Genomic DNA, 20,182 nt, shown 5'->3' with positions numbered 1-20,182 from the left:
ACTTTTTATAATTAAAAATATCACAATTCAAAACAAATAAACTGTTTTTTCTTAAAGTCAAGTGTCAAATTTGAGAGATTAATGCAATTTGCTAAACCAGAACCTAAGCCTGATGCACCTTCATCACCAATTTTATTGGAACTTTTTAAATATTGAAGAAAAAATATATCATTAAATAGTTAATTAGAAGGAAAAAATGAAGAAAAAATATGAAATAATAAGATTAATTAATGAATAATAAAAGTAAAAAATTTGAAAATAAAAGGATGAGCTAAATAAATAAAAAAAAAAAAACAAAAAAAAGCAAGCACAATGAAAAGAAAAAGAAAAAAGAGCTTTGCTGTTTTTAATTATTTTTTATAATTAAAAATATCACAATCCAAAACAAATAAACTGTTTTTACCGAAGTTCAAGTGTGAAATTTGAGAGATTAATGCAATTTGCTAAACCAGAACCTAAGCCTGATGCACCTTCATCACCAATTTTATTGGAACTTTTTAAATATTGAAGAAAAAATATATCATTAAATAGTTAATTAGAAGGAAAAAATGAAGAAAAAATATGAAATAATAAGATTAATTAATGAATAATAAAAGTAAAAAATTTGAAAATAAAAGGATGAGCTAAATAAATTAACAAACAAAGAACAAAAAAAAGCAAGCACAATGAAAAGAAAAAGAAAAAAGAGCTTGATTGTTTTTAATTAGTTTTTATAATTAAAAATATCACAATCCAAAACAAATAAACTGATTTTACCTAAGGCCAAGTGTCAAATTTGAGAGATTAATGCAATTTGCTAAACCAGAACCTAAGCCTGATGCACCTTTGTCACCAATTTAATTATAACTTTTTAAATATTGAAGAAAAAATAATATCATTAAATAGTTAATTAGAAGGAAAAAATGAAGAAATAATATGAAATAATAAGATTAATTAATTAATTAATAATAAAAGTAAAAAATTTGAAAATAAAAGGATGAGCTAAATAAATTAACAAATAAAGAACAAAAAAAAGCAAGCACAATGAAAAGAAAAAGAAAAAAAAGCTTTATTGTTTTTAATTAGTTTTTATAATTAAAAATATCACAATCCAAAACAAATAAACTGATTTTACCTAAGGTCAAGTGCCAAATTTGAGAGATTAATGCAATTTGCTAAACCAGAACCTAAGCCTGATGCACCTTTGTCACCAATTTAATTACCACTTTTTAAATATTGAAGAAAAAATAAATCATTAAATAGTTAATTAGAATGAAAAAATGAAGAAAAAATATGAAATAGTAAGATTAATAAATTAATAATAAAAGTAAAAAATTTGAAAATAAAAGGATGAACTAAATAAATTAACAAACAAAGAACAAAAAAAAGCAAGCACAATGAAAAGAAAAAGAAAAAAGAGCTTTATTTTTTTTAATTAGTTTTTATAATTAAAAATATCACAATCCAAAACAAATAAACTCTTTTTACATAAGTTCAAGTGACAAATTTTAGAGATTAATACAATTAGCTAAACCAGAACATAAGCCTGATGTACTTTCATCACAAATTTAATTTAACCTTTTTAAATATTGAAGAAAAAATATTTTATTAAATAGAGTAAGTTGCCATAAAAATTTTCAAAAAGCGAGTTAAATACCAGTTTTTACATTTTCCAAAAATTAGATAAAACTTTTTTTAGTAAAAATATTTTATTTTAAAAACTTTATCTTTCAAACTATCAAAAATTATTTTTTAATGAAATTTAAATTTATTTACTTACTAAATATATAAACAACAAGCATTTAGATTGATTTATCATATTTATTGATTAAATAATTATTATAATTCTAATTACCAATCACTAATATTTTGTGTTATATAAAGTGTATCACTTGAAAAGCGTTGTGGTAATAAAAATTGCACACAATCTGGTATTAAATTTAAGTATCTATAAATATCTTATTCTATCTTCCTTTTTACCTTATCTTCATATTCTCCATCTTACCATAAAAAGATACTGAATTGCATTTATTCAACATCTATCATTTCAGACCTTGCTTCTTCTAGATTTAAATTGGAGGAAAAATGCTTGTCTTGATAAAAGATATCAGACTCCCAATGAGCTTGATCTATCCATTTTAACACGACTAGTTTTTAATTACTATTAATTTTTAGTTGATCAATTATTTCAAGATAGTTGTCTCCTTTCTTACCAAAGTACAGAGGGACAAGTAATTTTTCTTTGTAAGCTGGCGAATAGTCATTGATTACTTTTTTCATGTCTTCTATATCTTCGAATTCAAATCTCTATACTCTAAATCCAGAAGTTTTATCATATGGTAAATATTACTAAAATAGATAGAATACATCATTCATTATTCCTAGTTAGCTTTAATTTGTATAATAACTGTCCCATACAAATGAGGGGTTATTAGCAAGATGAATTGCAGCTAAAGCAGACAATAAAGGTTTCTTTTTTCCAAATTATTCTAAAGCTTCTAATAGAACTTATTTATTTCTTTTAATTTTCTATTTATTTTGATCAAGACTCCATTCTACTTTATTTTCTTTACCAAATCGACTGACATTATAAAAATCTGAAGAATTGAATTAAAGGATTCCTTTATCTGTCATGATATAGCGAGGAATAATCTTTTTTTAGCATATTGATTAAGCAAATATATTGCATTTATTTTTGTTTAATTGCTTTATTCTTATGGTCTTATCAATTATAGTATATTTAGGCTCATCCTATCTTGGTGCTATATCCAAATCAGTTGATTTGTTATTTCCTTCAAATGTATACAATTAAGATGGCTAATAGATATTTTATTTCATAGAATTAAAAGAGTCTTATTCTTCTGTCTTTGTCTTTTTTTTAACTTATTCAAATTCTTCATTTTAAGAGTAAATAATTTGTTATTTTCTTTTTAATTCTGGATTATTAAGGCTATTATTTTGATCATTTATAGATGGAGGCATAATATTCTCTAGGTTTAATTATAATTCGCTAAAGTATTGTTTAATAATTTATTCTCCATTTAAGATATCTTATAATAATTGTTCAATAAAATCTAATCCAACAACATTTTTATAAAAGTAATATTAAAACAATTAGCTTTTTAGTAAAGTGGTAATGTAAGATTCGAAGTAATTAAAGTATTTATCTAAAGAGGATGTAATACCTAAGTAAAAGCTAAAAGGTTTATAAATTTGTAAATAGCTATTATATTAATTATTGTTCTATTTTAAATTTTAATAGTGTTTTAATTTTAAATGATTATATAAAGAAGTTGTCATTTCTTTTGTAGATTAGTAAAATTTACCACAAAGACAATAGTAATTTTGCTATTTTTTATAATCATTATTAGTATTTATTTTCTGATAATTTCTTTAGCTTGATATTAAATTTTTTGTTGTATGATCAAGAAAGAAATTAATATTTGAAAAAGTAATTGCTACTTAAAATATAATTTCATTTTCTCTATTATTTATTATTAGATTATTTACTAATTACAATAGTTTTCGCTCATAAACAGAATACTTATTTGAATTTCTTAAATTATCATTATTATTGATTGGATTAGTCAACATGTTTATATTTTTACCCTTAGATTTAGTTAAAAAAATAAATAAATATTTATTTTTATTTGAAGATTAATAAATAAATTTGGATAAATAAAATCAATCTATCTTAAATAATTATTTTTATATTAGGAAATATATATTTACTATTTCTTTTAATTCGTAAAAAAATATTTATTTTTGATCTAAGTATGTATGTATGTATGTATGTATGTATGTATGTATGTATGTATTTCTCACATAATAATTATTCGATAATGAATAGCGAAATATTTTTATTAAATAAAAAAGAAAAACTCTGGAAAAAACAAAATATATGAACAAATAAGATAATAGTATAAATTTTACCTAAAGTTTTACTCTTTTTGTTGAATTTTCCTCTGTACCATTATTGATTGCGAAAGGGTCATTTGTAGTAAGATATTCTTTAACTAATTTTAAATTATCTGAGGCTTCTAATAAAATATTTTATAAAATTGAATGTTTTATTATATTAATAAAAAAATAATTAATTACATTATTGATATTCATTATAAATAGTAGAATTATCATTTTCCTCAGAAGAAAAAATGATGTTAGACTCATCATAATATGAATTTGATGCGTTCTTTTCTTATCCTCTTGTCTACTAACTTGCGCTATTGTCTGTTTACAAATCTGAGAAGTTTGAGGATATATTGTGTTAGTAAGCTCTCTCATTTCTCTCATTCCATTGCTTGTGAGATGTGTTAACTTCTAGTTATTAAAGGCTATAATCTTATTTAACTAAGATTTCAGGAATTTATTATTAAATTGGATCTATGCTGAAGTCATCAGCTTTAGATAAGCCTGAGTTATCCAATGTAATTTGGTTAACCTGCTACATCAATATTTATTTATTTGCTGGTTCCTATTATAAAATAAATAGAAACTATATTTCAAATTAATTATTAGCGGAGTTTTTAATTATTAATTCTGAATTTTTTTTTTTAACAGAAAGAAACCAGATTAACTGATAACTATTTGAAGAATTATTTATTTATTTATTTATTTACTTATTAATTTACTTTTAATATTTTGTTTTTTTAATTAATTAATTATTTATCAATTAATTCCCTCCCAAGTATTTAAAGTAGGAAACTGAGTGCCTTTTACTTTAATCTGATAATTTACTAATTAATTTATATATAGATACTTTTCAATTTTATAATAGACTCCCTAATAGGTAAATAAATAAAACAGATTAAATATCTCTCATCATTTCTTATTTGAATCAAACATGAAATTTATTGAAATTTTTTATGAAATTAATTGTTTTAACTGTAGACAATTAAATTCGATATTAATTTTTTTTAAATTTTAAACTATTCAAATTTAAATTATCTGCAAGTCAGTAGCTCAAGTAAATAATTATAATTATTACTCTATTACATTTTCTCTTTTTAGTTGATCAATATAAATTTATCATAATAGATGGAAATGAATGAATTGATTACTTAATTTATATTGATAAAATATGAGCTTAACTGTATTATTTATTTATTTGATTAATCTAATTATTTAGAGCAAACTAGAACAAAGAAAACATGATATTATAAATTATTGTAATAAATAGATATGAATTAATTCATCAATCCATTTATATTGATAAAATTTGAGCTAGACTGCGTAATTTATCAGATTAATCGAATTACTTAAAATAAATAAGAATATAGAAAAGATAAGATTAAAATTTATTGGAATAAAAAGATGTGAATTAATTAATTAATAACTCAATTTGTATTGATAAAATATGAGGTAGATTGTGTTATTTATCTGATTAATCTAATTACTTAGAACAAACAAAATATTAGATTAAAATTTGTTGTTATTTATAGATGTGAAATATTAATCATTAACTTTATATTGATAAAATATGAGCTTAACTTTGTTATTTATTTATTTGATTAATTTAATTACTTAGAACAAAGAAAATATCAGACTAAAATTTAATGTATTAATTAACTAAATAATTATTTATTATTAGACTTATTTTTATTAAACATCAAAGTGCTTTACTAAATTACTAAGTGTGTTGATTTTTTAGTTTGAATAAAGAAAAAAGATTTATAAAACTTTTACCAGTAAAAAATAAATGGTTTATTTTGAAAAACAATATTTTTCAATTTTTATGGCTAAGTAAAATAAAAATGAAATATAAAAATAAAAAATGAAAATAAAATTAATTTACTTACTAAATATGTAAAATAAGTATATATATTGTTCATATTTATTGATTAAATAACTATTATAATTCTAATTACCAGTAACTAATATTTTTTGTTATGTAAAGTGTGATACTTTAAAAGCTTGGTGGAAATAAAGATTTTACACAATCTGGTATTAAATTTAAGGATCTATTAATATCTTATTCTATCATCCTTTTTATGTTGTCTTAATATCCCCCGTCTTACCATAAAAATATACTGAATTGCATTTTTTTAACATCTATCATTTCAGAACTTGCTTCTTCTATATTAAAATTGGAGGAGAAATGTTTGCCTTGATAAAAGATATCAAATTCCCAATGAGTTTGATCTATCAATTTTAATACGATTAGTTTTTAATTACTACTAATTTCTAATTCATCAATTATTTTAAGATAGTTGTCTCCTTTTTTACCATAGTAAAGGGGGACAAGTAATTTTTCTTTGTAATCTGGTGAAAAGTAGTTGATCAATTCTTTCATGTCTTTTATATTTTCGTATTCAAATCTCTATATTCTAAATTCAGAAACTTTATCATATGGTAAATATTACTAAAATAGATAGAATACATCATTAATTATTCCTAGTTAACTTTATCCTGTTATATTAAAGTCCCAACAAAATGTGGGGTTATTAACAAGATGGATTGCAGCTAAAGCAGAAAATAAAGGTTTCTTTTTTCCAAATTATTCTAAAGCTTTTAATGTAACTTATTCATTTCTAATAATTTTCTATTTATTTACATCAAAAGTCCATAATAATTTACTTTTTCTACCAAATCGGCTAACATTATAAAAATCTTAATAATTGAATTAAAGGATTCCTTTATCTGTCTCGATATAGTGAGGAATTTTACTATTTTAGGTAATTAATTAGCTATTTGTATTGCAACGATTTATTTCTGATTGCTTTATATTTATGATTTCATTACTTATATCAATTATGGTATATTTAGGTTCATCCTATTCTTCTTTGTTTCTCTTTTTTTATATTTATTCGAATTCTTCATTTTAAGAGTCAGAAATTTGTTGTTTTCGTTTTAATTTTTGATTATTAAGACTATTATTATGATTATTTGTAGAGGAAGGCTTTATACATTTTAGATTTTTTTATAAATTACTAAAATATTCTTCAATAATTTTTTCACCCTTTAAGATATCTTATAATAATTGTTCAACAAAAGCTAATCCAAAAAAACTTTTTTAAAAGTAATATTCAAACAATTAGCTTTTTAGTAAAGTGGAAATGTAAGATTCGAAGTACTCAAAGTATTTATCTAAAGATGAAGTACAACCTGTGTAGCCGCTAAAGGGTATATAAATTTGAAAATAGCTATAGTGTATTTTTTTCAGCTCACTTGATTTTTAAAAGTGTTCATTTTTTAAATGATTATGTAAAGAAGATGCCTTTCTTATTGTAGACTATTAGTAAAATTTACCGCAAAGACAGTAATAATTTTGTTATTTTTTAATATCATCATTAATTTCTTCATTCTGATCATATTTTTAGCTTTAAATTAAATTCTTTCTTGTGTAATTGAGAAAGAAATTAATATTTGAAAATGTTATTGCTACTTAAAATATAATTTCATTTTCTTTATTATTATTTTTTAGATTATCTACTACTTATAATAGATTTTTTTCATAAAGATGATACTCATTTTAATTTCCTTTATTTTCATTATTGTTGATTGTATTTGTCAACATCGACTAATTTTCTCCCTTATATTTAGTTAAAAAGTCAATAAATATTTATTTATTTTAATATATACATTTAGATAAATAAATACTGCAGATTCCCTATATTTTAGCATACATAAATATTAACACCAATTTTTTGAAAATTTTTATTGAATTAAAACTTAAATTTTGATTATGATTTTGGGGTGTGTTAGTATATGAGAATCTACAGTGTATTTTTATTAATAGAGCTATTCTCGCTCACATAATTATTTTGTTTTAAGGAAATATATATTTAATAGAATAATAAATATTTTTCAACTAAATAATATTTCTTTCTCACAGAATAATTATCTAAGAATAGCTATTTCTTTATTTTTAATTAATAAAAAGAAAAATTCTAGAAAAAAGAAAAATTAATAAATAAACTAACAATAAATAAATAGTATAATTTTTACGCTAAGTATTTGATTTGTTAGCGATATGTTTGTGTCATTATAGATTTTCAAAGGGTCCTTGCTAGAAAGATAGTTTTTAATTAATTGTAGATTATCTAAGGATTCTAGTGAAATATTTTATAAAATAGCATGTTTTATTGTGTTAATAAAATAACTAAATTACATTTTATAAATTCATCTTTATTACAAGTCGTAGAATTATCATTTTAATCAGAAGAAAGAGTGTTGTTAGTCTAATTCTAATATGAATCTGATGAATTTAAATTTTAGCTTCTTGTTTACTAAATAGAACTGTAGTTTGTTTACTAATCTGAGTTATTTGAGGATGTATCTTATTAATGAACTCTGTCTTTACTCTTCAAGTGATATTAATAATCTTTTTATTAAAAGCCAACATCTTAATTAAATTAGTTTTCTTAGGTAGATTCTTAAATTGGCTCAATGCCGTCAATATTTCTATTTAAGAGTGAATCTAAAGGTGTATTATAATCAAACTGCTACATCTGAAATTAATTTATTATCTGGTTCCTATTATGAGATATAAAAAAACTATATTTTAAATGAATTATTAGCGGAATTTTTAATTGTTACGTCTGAATTTGTTTTTGTTGAGATAAATTAGATTTCTGATAACCTTTTGAATTTATTAAAATTTTTAATATTTTTATTAAGCAAATTATTTATTTATCTATCTATACATCAATTCCCATCCCGAAGTATTTAAAGAGGAAAAACTGAGTGCCTTTTTTACTTAAATTTAAAATTTAGAAAATCATCTCCAAATAGAAAACGTTTAAAAATTAAATTATTTATAAAGTAAAATCAAAAATTAACTTTCTCATAAGTAAATGAAACCCACCAAATATTTTTCGTATTTCTTATTAGAATAATTTATGAAATTTCATATGAAATAATTTTTTTTAACTGTTAGCAATTGTTTATCATAATTAATTTTTTTAAATTTTAAATTAATCACTCAAATTGAGATCTGTCTACAAGATAGCTAGTAGAACAAACAATTTTGATATTAATAAATAGATCATTCAATTTATATTGATAAAATATGAGCTTCACTCTTTTATTTATTTGATTAATCTAATTAATTAGATCATAGAACAGATTAGACTTTATTAAAGGCAAAAAAATTTATATGAATTATTTAATCAATCAATTTATATTGATAAAATATGGACTGAACTGTGTTATTTATTTAAGTAATCTAATTAATTAGATCATAGAACAGATAAGACTTTATTAAAGGCAAAAATTGATATGAATGATTTAATCAATCAATTTGTATTGATAAAATATGGGCTGAACTGTGTTATTTATTTGAGTAATCTAATTAATTAAAATATAGAACAGATTAGAATTTATTAAAGGCAAAAATTGATATGAATGATTTAATCAATCAATTTTTTTTGATTAAATACGAGCTAAACTGTGTTATTTATTTATTTGATTAATTTAATTACTTAGATCAAAGAAAAGATTAGACTATAATTCAAGGTATTTATTTACTAAAGATATATTTATTATTCAATTTATTTTTATTAAATATCATTGCTTTACCTTATTGACTTGACTGTATATGATTTTAGTTTGTTTGTTTGAACAAAGAAATAAGATTTATATAAATATCACCCTCAAATTATCAAAAACTTTGAAAATTAAAAAGCTTTGCGTAAAATTAAGATAAAAATATCTAAAGTACACATAAATATTAATCTATCATAAACTTTAAGGTAAAATTTAATTTATAAACAAACAAACAAAGAAAATTTGTTTAAATTCAACTAAAAAATTCTCCAATAAATTTTATTTTTAACTATATTATTATAGGATTCTCATAAATTATATTTATTAGATTTTATTCTAAATTATTTACATTTTAAAAGAATATTTTTTTAAGTATTTTAATTATTCATAGAATTACAAACAAACAAATCTTTAAGTTAAAATAATATTTTAATTTAATATTTTAAATTTATTGTAAAATCTTAGGATTTTAGAGTTATAAATTATTATTCTCTATATTAAATTTTCCCATTTTTTTATTGTAAAATAATGAATAATATTAATTATAAAATACTAAAAAATTTAAATAGTACAGTAAATAACTAAAATAAATTTTATAATAATAAATTGATATTAATTTATTTTTATAAATTTATCTATTTAAAAACATATTTATTTACCTAATTGAATAGAAAGGTAGAGAATATGTACTCTTTTGATAAATATAGACAAAATCAATAATTTATAATTATTTGAGATATATATCAGAAATATTTGGGCAAAAATCCAGCAGAAATAGAAAGAAAGAAACATAAACAAAATAGAAAATTCACGAATTTATTTTAGTAGTTACTAAAGAAAGAAAAACGGAGGGATGATTAATTTTTGATAATTGAATTAATTAAATAACAAAGAAGAAATTAAACAAAGTAAATTGTTGATAGCCCTAATTAATTATCAAAATCAATCAATTCAAAAGAGTTAGAATCACAAAATAAGAAGATAAAAATATGTCAGTAGATCAAACTAAAAAGGATTACAAATACTTAAAATAAGATGAAAATTAAGAATATACTCTTTTATATAACAGCGTAGATGAAGAAAGAGGACTTCTACATTCTGTTAATGAATTAATTTTGATTTAAGCAAAAGATATATCTCACCAATCTTCTTGCGATCAATCTATTTAAATGAGTTCTTCTCACTTAGATGGAGAATTTATTAAGAAGGAAAGTACTGAATAATAAATTTTAGAAAAAAATAAATCTGAATAAAAAGAAAATTTAGAATAAAGCAGAGGAGAATATGCTGAATAAATATTATATAAATATACAAATAAAATAATGGATTTATTTAAATGGAACAGAGAGTATTCTAGCTTAGGATAGCTTTACTTTTAAATAACCTTCGATGGATTAGCTCTTTATTATATAAATAAATAAATAAAACAATACAAATAACAAATGATATTGTCTAATGAGAATTAATAAATAGTTAGAGATTGCATCTCTAATCTCTCTAATTTTCCAGATTCTTACTTTTATAAGGCAAAGCAAGATTCTAAGGTAGTTGTAAGAGGTTAAATAAATGACCCTTTGGCAATTAACTGCATTAATAATAAAATCTTAGATAAAAGATTCAATGTTGAGTTAAGCTAAATGTTTAAAATATCAAGCAATAAAAATTTAAATGGTAGAGAAATAAACTGTAAGTTAGACAAAAATTTGTCATACTAAAATTCTTCGAAATTATCTCATTCAGGAAGCAAGATGAATCTTTTTACATCATTTAACGCTGGAATAGTTTCGCTATTTACTGGATATGCCTTTAAATCTGAAATAAAATTTGATCAATTCTAAGCAGGAAAAGACTTCTACTTTTTTGGCTAAAGACAAATAATGCCAGACAATACAGCTCTTTTAAACATTACTAACATTTTCAAAGAATTTGATTTACAAAAATTCAGAGTTGAAGAAGCAGCTTATTTGATATCTATTCTTGTGAGTTATGGAGTTGGATTATACTTAGCTGTTAAAATTGTCAAAAATGTTGTAAGTTGGGTTAAAAATAAAAATAAAAACAATAAATGAAATTTAATAATTAATTTTTTTTTAACAAACAAAGTAAACTATTTAATGTATAATATAGATAAATAATTTTTAATTTATAATTTATATATCAGTTTAAAAATTTATCTACTATTAATTGTTCAGTATATTTTCTCATTATGATTATACCTAATAAAATTTATATTAACATTGTAAAAAGCAATAAATCTTTTTTGATTGAAATTCAATCAAATAGTATTGCTTCTTTTTTTCTTTCAAATATAAATGACTTTTAAAATTCGAGTGATTTATTTATTTTTTTATCGAATTATTGTTGTATTAAAATAAATAATTAAATTCCAGTTAATATTTTTCATTATATTTTTTCTATTTTTTATTTTTATCTTCCAGCCAGAAATTAGATAAATTAGAAAGCAATTAGTTAGTTACTCATTTTTATATGATTTTTTTTACATTATTAGTACATTATATTCAATAAATGCTTAATTCCATCAAATCTCTAGGTTCAAAATACATAGTTCATATATGCTTTATCAAATGAAATGCTTTGATAAAAATAAAATTCTAAAAGAGCTACTTTAGTTAAGATAAAATAATAACTTGTACTATAAATTAGAAAGTATTTAGTAATTCATTTTTGAATGATTACTATATATTATTAGTGCAATATATTCAATGTCTGCTTAATATTATAAAAGCTCTAGCCTTAAGTTTATAAATAATTTATCAAATGAGATGCTTTGATAAAAAATAAAATTCTAAAAGAGCTACTTTTATTAAGATAAAATAATTTGACATAACTAAGAAAATCTTTTAAAATATAAATAAATAAATCATTATTTCTTTACTAAAAATTATTTTTGAATTAAGAGATTTTATATTATTTATAATGATTTTTTTTATTTTAAGCTAGAGATATTTGGTAAATTTGAAGAAAGATGATACAAGTGTTTTTTCTTTTTAATTTTGCAATAGAAAAAGAAGTTTCTTGAAAAATTAATTTCTAAAATAGATTGTTTTTTATTGAGAATAAATAAATATGAAAATGGAATGAAATTATCTGCGAGAAGAAACAAAAATAATTTAATTAAATAAATAAAATAAATATCAATCTAAGTTGCATACATTATAGATAGATAGATGTCTTTAGGATAAACAAATTAAATATTATTTACAATCAAAGAAGATGAAGGAGAGAACATTTCTCTAATTTAACTTTAAAATAAAAATGATTCAAACAGTTAATCATCTTAGCCTTTTTCTGAAATTGATTAAACTATTAATGATCTTTAGTGCTGCTAAAGTTAAGGAAATTTATTGATTCAAGATGATGATGCTTATTGTTAATAAATGAAAGTTGATAAATCTGCTTAAACAAGTGATTAGCTTCATAAATTGACTAGCTCAGCTAGTATTATAACTACTAAGAAAATTTCACCCAACTAAGACCCTAAAAAGTAAACTTAAATCTGCATAGCAGACAATTCAAGAGTTTCACTAAATATTTTCACTTAAGTTTTTAATAAAATTAAATAATACACAAAAAATTGTATTGATCTTTTTATGTGGGAGAGAAAGTACTCAAGCTTTGGAAAATATAGTTTTTAGTTTTTATTTGATGGAATATCAATTTACTTCTTAAACAAAAAAGCTTAAGAATTTAAGAGCCAATTAAATGAATGTAAAAAAGAAGAAGAAATAGTTAAAAAAAACTCAGAGGAAATTAATAAAGATACTTAATCTCTTTTCATTAAATCTTAAATTGGGGAAAATGTATTAGTTAAAGGAAAAATTATAAACTAACTTGCCATAGAACGAATTAATAATATTCATATAAATGATTAAGAGCAAAAGAAAATGAGTTCTTTTACAATCTACGGATATTCTTTTAGCAATTTACCTGCTTAATTTGATTAAAATCTTTGCTTTAATTAACAGGATCTCCCATTAAATTAACCTTACAAAATAAATTTATTGGCAAAATTAGCAGCAACAGCACTTAGTAGATACATTTACAAGTCTAAATTATCTTTAGAAAATGGTAGCTTCGATTCTTAGATTTTCTACTATTTCTATGGAAAAAAGGATTTCTTAACAAATGGATAATTAGGACTAAAAATATCTTCAATATTTAAAGAATTCAACTTTTTATAGTTCAAAATAGATCAAAAAGCCTTAATTTTATCAATCCTTATTACTTATGGAATCTCAATTTATTTTGCCTTCAAATTTGTTAAAAACGTATTTGCAATTCCTAAAAAAAGTAGAAAAAATTGATTTTTTTGTAAGGAAACTTACTTAATATTTTTTTATTTATTATCTTTTGAGTGAACAAAAATATTTTTATATTTCATTGGTGTTCGTTTAAAATATAAAAATTTATTAGTGAAATAAAATTTAATTAATTTCAAATTACAATTTATTAAAAAAAATATATATTTTCTTTCAATCCTCTATTTAATAATAAAATAAATATAAACATTATTATATATATTTTTTTATATATAGTACCCTAAGGTACTGCCTTTTTCAAGGTTACATACACTAATTATAACAAGTTATATTATATATCTAAAATTTCAGTGAAAAGACTTGAAATGAAAAAGGCAGTACCCTAGGGTACTATTCATTTATATATAATAATTTATTATTCTCTCTATTTAATTTAATAAAAAATGTTTGTTTGATTTTGAAATGAAGATCATTTTTCTATCAATTGATTTGATTGATCACACATTTCCTGCTGTTCCTGATCAAAAATATAGTTGTATATAAATATAAACATTTAGAGAGAAATATACAGCAAAGATTAAGAATATTCAAGAAAATAGTTAGTTATCTATTTTAAAAAGAGTACTTTCTTCAAAATTTGTTTTAAAGAAAGAATGAATGCTCCAAAAAAATTAAATCAACAAAAATTAATAAAAAGTATAATAAAAAAAGACAATATTCAAATTATTGCATTGATTAATTAACCAACTATGGAAAATAAGAGTTAGAGCAATAGCGAGATTGAAGATAAAAAAAATCTAAATCTATAAAGGGAAGCTAAATATACCTTATTAAACGATGTTAGTAATATTGATGAAGAATAGAAGCTATTGCAATCATTAAATAATCCTACTTTGTGTTAAGATAATCTCTCAAAAGCATCATCTTAATGTGATTAGTCAATAGAACTTATTGCTTCTAATTTGCTAGATTCTAAAGTCACTAACTAAGAAAATCAATAAAATATTTAGAGTTAGTAACTTTAAAGTGTAAATAAATATGATTCTTCTGAAATTGTAGACACTGTGAAAGAATATGTTAATTCTTTTGTAGATTTGTTTAAGTGGAATAGAGAATATGATAGCTTCTACTAATTATACTTTTAAATCGGTTTCGATAGTCTGCTTGCCTTCTACTTTTATAAAAATTAAAAAAAACTCAATAAATAAAGAGATAATTTGAAATAAGAATAAAAAATAGTTAATGATATGGCATAAAGACTATAAAATGATCCTTTATGTTTATTTCATGGGTCTAAACTTAGAGAGAATACGCTCATTTTAATAGGAAACAGTGAATCATAAAAAATAGAAAAAAATAAAAGAAATTAAATCTTCACTTTAAGAACCTAAAATGGCTATTTGGATGCTGAAGTTGACAAAGATTTTAAATACTTGGACAATGCTTTTTTTTTTGAAGCTGCAAAAGATATGGGTTTATTAACTAAATTAACTGCTTCTACTATTTCCTTTGTAAGTGGGAAGCTTTTTAAGTTTAAAATTTCTTTCCATACTAATAAAGAGCTTATTACATATTATTTATTTGGAAAGAAAGATAGACTTAGCGATGGTAGTATTGGATTATGCATAAAATAATAAATTTAAGATTTAAATTTAAGTCATTATTAAGTGGCATATTTGATTTCTATTCTAGTTGCCTCTGGCTTCTGTCTTTACTTTTCAGCGAAAATTGCTAAGAATATCATTTATTTGGCAAAGAAAAAGAAATTATTTAGAAAGAAAAAATGAAAAAAATATAAATACTAATTAGTTAGTTAGTATGTATTAAATAATAAATTAAAATATTAAATTTATTTTACATTTGTTTTAATTTATAAAAAATACATTTTAAAAAAGGTATTGTAATTTTAATAAATTTATATGTATTATTAATCAATCACCATTCATTTAATATTAAATTAAAATATTTGACTCAATAATCAACAAATGTTAAAGTAAGTTTTTCATCAACAATTTTTTGTAATGCATAATAAATAGTAATTTTTTATAATATAAAAGATTATTAGTACAAATAAAAATAATTATCATGAAATTTAAGAATGAATTAGATAATATAGTAAGTAAGTATATTTATATATTTTTTAATATATTTAAATTGTACCAAAAGTAGAAATATATACAAATAGTTTTTTTCATGATTTAAAACATTAATTACTTATAATTTTTAAATTATTAATATTTGTTTTACAAAAATAACCTTACTAAACTTTTAAATTAATTATTTAATTTGGTATAGGAATAAAAATGTTTTAAAAATTAGTTTTAGGTTATTTTAGTTTAAAACACAGTTTTTATTGGATATGTTGTATTTTATTTAATATTAAGTTGGTAGTAGAATTAATATTTTTATTTTATTTCATTTGGTTAAAGCAACTGTTGGCTGATTATCGAGAGTTTAAAGAGTTTAAGATGGTTGTGTTAAGGCTTGTAAACTTTTTGGTATTTCAGTATAATATTAAGACCAATTGACTTTGAATTTGTAGAGGGTAATTATGAGTAAAGCAAGAACTTCCTGGCCAAAATAAATATAAAAAATATTATTGAATCCAATTATTTTCTTAACAAATAATATTAAGAAAAATTATAGAAAATTTGCCATACTAAATCCATACCAATATAACCCATAGAGCTATGCACCAACTTTGACTCCATTTAATTGTGAAGAAAATACAGGGAAGCTACCAAAGGCTACACCAAATACCATATGAATAATAAAAATCCAAATAGCAAAGAAAGCTTTGCTACTGTCTGTAAATTAAATTGTAAGGGAAGTTATTATTTACACTATCAAAAAACCTTATAGTATTCTTTTGAAAGGATATTTGTCAAGTAGAAGTGACCATAGTGGTCTACAAAAGCCATTCGCTATACCACCTAGATATCCTACAAGAGATTAAAAACTATCATCAGTGTATCCAAAATCCTTAGCTATTGATTTATAGTTACCATTAACAATTAGACCTTAACCTAGTGTTAAAAATCCAAGAAAAATAGACATGTACAACTGTGGTTATTTTAAACAAACTGTAATTGATGGAGCACCAATCTTGTTTAGTTGTTCTTCTATTAAAATGTTCCTTTTCTTTAACTCATCTAAATTGACTTCAATTTATTTTTCTTTTTGTTCTAAGCGGATTACTTATTGTTATGCAGTATTTTATGATTTATTTGAAGTGAATGAATTTTTGTGTTGATTTCTATTTGGCAATTCTTATTTGAACAACCTTGTAAATTAGTGCTATTCAAGAGGTTAGTTTTCGTCACTCTTCTAACTTTATTTATTAGAAATCTCTTCATCTACAATCATATATTCTCTTTATTTATCTTAATGGTGTGCCAATTCTATTTTCTATTGAATAACTTCTTCTTCTAACTACAGAATTTCTAGCTTTTTATTTAAAATTTGCTAGTCTATTTAAATACAATTTGCTTAGTTAGTTTATTTGTCATTTTAATTTGAAACTCTAATTTTATTTAATGAAGGCAAATCTATTTAATCAACATTATGCTAAAGTTTTTATAAATCATTTTTTTCATTCTCTTTTTACATAAGTTCTTTTTTTAATCTCTTTTCTTCTTCTCCTATTTGATTAGGATGATACATTATCATTTGAGAAGCAACAACAGAAACTCCTAAAAAAATAAATCCAATAGTTCGAAGCGCTTCAGGAACATTTCTTGCTACTTCTACAGAGGGTCCTTCGAAATAAGAATAACCATCAGTATTGCTAATTTAAGATAGTCCATTAGGATTAACTAGCTTAAAAAATAATAAACCAAAAAAGAAGGAGTTTAAAGCAAAACCGCCGGTATTAACTCCAGCTACAAGTCCTCTATTATTAGGGAAATGCAAATAACCCATGTAAATTGGTACAAAAAAAATAGTACCTTAAGCAAAGCCATGTAAAACGGCATAAACAATAGCAAATTAGTAAAATTTCTGAGTATAGCTCGATATAATAACCATCAATGACGATATAATTGAACAAATCAGTAAATTATATCTTGCTTAACCAAATAATTTGACTAGTTTGATACCTAAAGGAATGCCAGTTGCTAAAGAAATCATCATAACTGGATATACAGTTCCAGCCACTCCTAATTCTAAATCAGGATCGTCTTTTTATCTAAAATATGAAGTGACGTAAACGTTTAATTGCCCCCATAAAAATATAGAACCATTCATAAGCAGTAATAAAAATCCGCCGATAAGGGTCATAATAGCCTTTGTCTTATCACTCAATTTAATATCCATTTGTCTTTAAGAATATTTCAATTCTATTTGTAAAAGTGAGTTTAGAGAAGTATTAATTTAATTTAGATAGTTGCTTAAGAGTTAATTAAATAATTATAAATTTGTTAATTAATACTCTCTATTTATACATATATTTTTTGATAAGATTTTGCATTTAAAATAATCCAAAACACTTTGTTTTTCCAAATATACCTCAAATATTCATCATATTCCCTTAATGCTAAATATTTCTATTGAAATATTTATAAACAATAAATTTTTGTATAAACTGTCTTTAAGCGATCATTATTTATAAAGAAATGCTTAGAGGATTTAAGGTTAATTTATAATATCTTTATTATTTTGCTTTCAAAATTATTAAAAAAAATCAAACTGTAATCTTTTTTCTTTAGAAATTATATTTTAAAAATAATTATTTAAGCAAATTACATCACATGAAAATTGCGATGAAACTAGATTACAAAATTAAAATGATGATACTTAATGTTATAATCTATTTATTACATTAAAGAATTACAAATAAATTTATTGGAGTTTTAATATTTAATTAAAAAATAATTCATTAAAGTAAAGTTAATTGTGTAAAAAAGTTAAATTAATAGAAAAGTAATCAGAAAACTTTCTTCTTTTTTTCTTTTCGAATTTACTTATGTCTTCTGATTAATTAAAAAATCTATCGAAGATATTTAAATAATCTATTTAATCTAGAATATTATTTATTTATTCTATGTCACATAACTAACTCATATATTAAATTTTCTATTATAAAAAGTTTTAATTATCCAATAATAAAGAAAGAATAAATTAAAAGTCTTTAAATATTTTTATTTTATTAAAAATTTTAAATTTTGATTAAATTAATATTATTAAATCTATTATATTTTACTATATTATAAAAAATATCAAATAGGATTAATTATTTTAAAATATAAAATAAATTAAAAACTATAAAATAAAATTAAGATATAAATTTTGTACTAATTAGTGAAAAAACTATCAAAAAAAATCTTTATTTCTAAATAATAGTAATCTCTTGTCTTATTGCCATCTAATTAAAATTTTTGATAGAATAGGGATATGTTAAGTCATTTTTAAATTTTTATAGATAAATAATTGCTAATAAAATTTAACAAAATTAAAAAAACAAATCATGAAATTTAAATAATTATAATTATAAATTTAATTTAAGGATTTTACTTGATTTAAATTATTATATATAGATATATCTTACATCTTTAAAGTAATAAAAATAAATATTTTTATTTTTGTCTTATTCAACTAGATATAATAGTTGATCTTAGTTAGTTATCAAGTATTTATTATGTTTGCAGTGAAATTTAAGATTATAAATTTTTAGGGATTTCCTTATAATACTTTGCCCAATTTATTTTAAAATTATAGAAAGTAATTAACAGTAATCCAATTAAGGCCTAAGCAAAATAAATGTATAAAATATTATTGAAACCTATTTTAGTCTTTAATCCCATTACTAGCATAAACTAGAAGAGATTTGCAATTGTAAATCCAAGCCAGTAAAAGCAATATAGCTATGAACCAATCTTGATACCATTAATCTAAGAGCAAAAGACAGGCCACATTACAAGAACACCCCCTAAAGTTGTATGAATTATAAATACCCAAAGAGCGTAGAAGATTTTATTAACATTTGTAAATTGCATAGTTAAAGAAGTTATTATTTCTATCAATAGTAGAATTTATAATATTCTTTTGAAAGAGTACTTATCAAGCAAAAGAGACCACACCGGTCTACAGAAACCACTAGCAATACCACTAAGAGACCCTACTAATGATTAAAAGCTATCACTTGTAAATCCATAGTCCTTAGCTATAGATTTGTAGTTCCCATTAATAATTAATCCTAATCCAATAACTAAGAATCCTAACAATATTGACACATAAAGTTAAGGTTGTCTGAAACAAATTTTAATTGACGGAGGACCAAGGCTATTTAATTATTTTTCAATATAAGCATTTCTTTTTTTAAGTTCTTATAAATCAGCTTCCATTTTATTTTCCTTTTAATCATAATACTTTTCTAAATCTAATGGTTTTGTAGATATTTCTGATAAAAAAGAGTTTTTATGTTATTTTCTGTTTGGGTG

General features: G+C 21.5%; 7 protein-coding genes across 7 annotated transcripts in view; 3 read left to right on the top strand and 4 right to left on the bottom strand. All coding sequences in view use genetic code 6, as the record gives it.

Moving 5' to 3' along the window:
• Window positions 1-20: 20 nt before the first annotated feature.
• Window positions 21-4,429, bottom strand: TTHERM_00799220 (hypothetical protein; the record flags this gene model as incomplete). The annotated part of the gene is made up of 8 exons (XM_001020407.3): window positions 21-141; window positions 404-493; window positions 757-846; window positions 1,115-1,204; window positions 1,468-1,557; window positions 1,835-3,588; window positions 3,913-4,019; window positions 4,081-4,429. The coding sequence occupies 8 exons, from the start codon at window positions 4,427-4,429 to the stop codon at window positions 21-23; spliced, it is 2,691 nt and encodes an 896-aa protein (XP_001020407.3).
• A 1,377-nt stretch (window positions 4,430-5,806) lies between these two features.
• TTHERM_00799210 (hypothetical protein) lies at window positions 5,807-8,429 on the bottom strand (the record flags this gene model as incomplete). Its single annotated transcript, XM_001020406.2, has 3 exons — window positions 5,807-7,510; window positions 7,927-8,030; window positions 8,090-8,429. The coding sequence occupies 3 exons, from the start codon at window positions 8,427-8,429 to the stop codon at window positions 5,807-5,809; spliced, it is 2,148 nt and encodes a 715-aa protein (XP_001020406.2).
• Window positions 8,430-9,517: 1,088 nt separating this feature from the next.
• TTHERM_000799209 (hypothetical protein) lies at window positions 9,518-10,333 on the top strand (the record flags this gene model as incomplete). Its single annotated transcript, XM_012798674.1, has 2 exons — window positions 9,518-9,671; window positions 10,137-10,333. The coding sequence occupies 2 exons, from the start codon at window positions 9,518-9,520 to the stop codon at window positions 10,331-10,333; spliced, it is 351 nt and encodes a 116-aa protein (XP_012654128.1).
• A 121-nt stretch (window positions 10,334-10,454) lies between these two features.
• TTHERM_00799200 (transmembrane protein, putative) lies at window positions 10,455-11,534 on the top strand (the record flags this gene model as incomplete). Its single annotated transcript, XM_001020405.1, has 1 exon — window positions 10,455-11,534. One exon carries the CDS (start codon window positions 10,455-10,457, stop codon window positions 11,532-11,534), a length of 1,080 nt encoding a protein of 359 aa, XP_001020405.1.
• A 1,119-nt stretch (window positions 11,535-12,653) lies between these two features.
• On the top strand, window positions 12,654-15,532 carry TTHERM_00799190 (transmembrane protein, putative; the record flags this gene model as incomplete). The annotated part of the gene is made up of 3 exons (XM_001020404.1): window positions 12,654-13,776; window positions 14,022-14,132; window positions 14,457-15,532. 3 exons carry the CDS (start codon window positions 12,654-12,656, stop codon window positions 15,530-15,532), a joined length of 2,310 nt encoding a protein of 769 aa, XP_001020404.1.
• Window positions 15,533-16,160: 628 nt separating this feature from the next.
• On the bottom strand, window positions 16,161-18,059 carry TTHERM_00799180 (oxalate/formate antiporter; the record flags this gene model as incomplete). The annotated part of the gene is made up of 1 exon (XM_001020403.1): window positions 16,161-18,059. The coding sequence occupies one exon, from the start codon at window positions 18,057-18,059 to the stop codon at window positions 16,161-16,163; it is 1,899 nt and encodes a 632-aa protein (XP_001020403.1).
• Window positions 18,060-19,333: 1,274 nt separating this feature from the next.
• TTHERM_00798180 (oxalate/formate antiporter family transporter) overlaps window positions 19,334-20,182 on the bottom strand; it is a gene marked incomplete at both ends in the record, with an annotated part of 1,900 nt that continues 1,051 nt past the window's right edge. The window contains one exon of the mRNA XM_001020402.3: window positions 19,334-20,171. Within this exon, the coding sequence (XP_001020402.3) occupies window positions 19,334-20,171 (838 nt within the window). The remainder of the gene's footprint in view (window positions 20,172-20,182) is intronic.

Source organism: Tetrahymena thermophila, assembly GCF_000189635.1.
Source record: "Tetrahymena thermophila SB210 genomic scaffold scf_8254571, whole genome shotgun sequence".
Taxonomy (NCBI): Eukaryota; Ciliophora; class Oligohymenophorea; order Hymenostomatida; family Tetrahymenidae; genus Tetrahymena; species Tetrahymena thermophila.
Note: the sequence above shows the minus strand (reverse complement) of the source record. Positions and strands in the feature narration are given on the sequence as shown.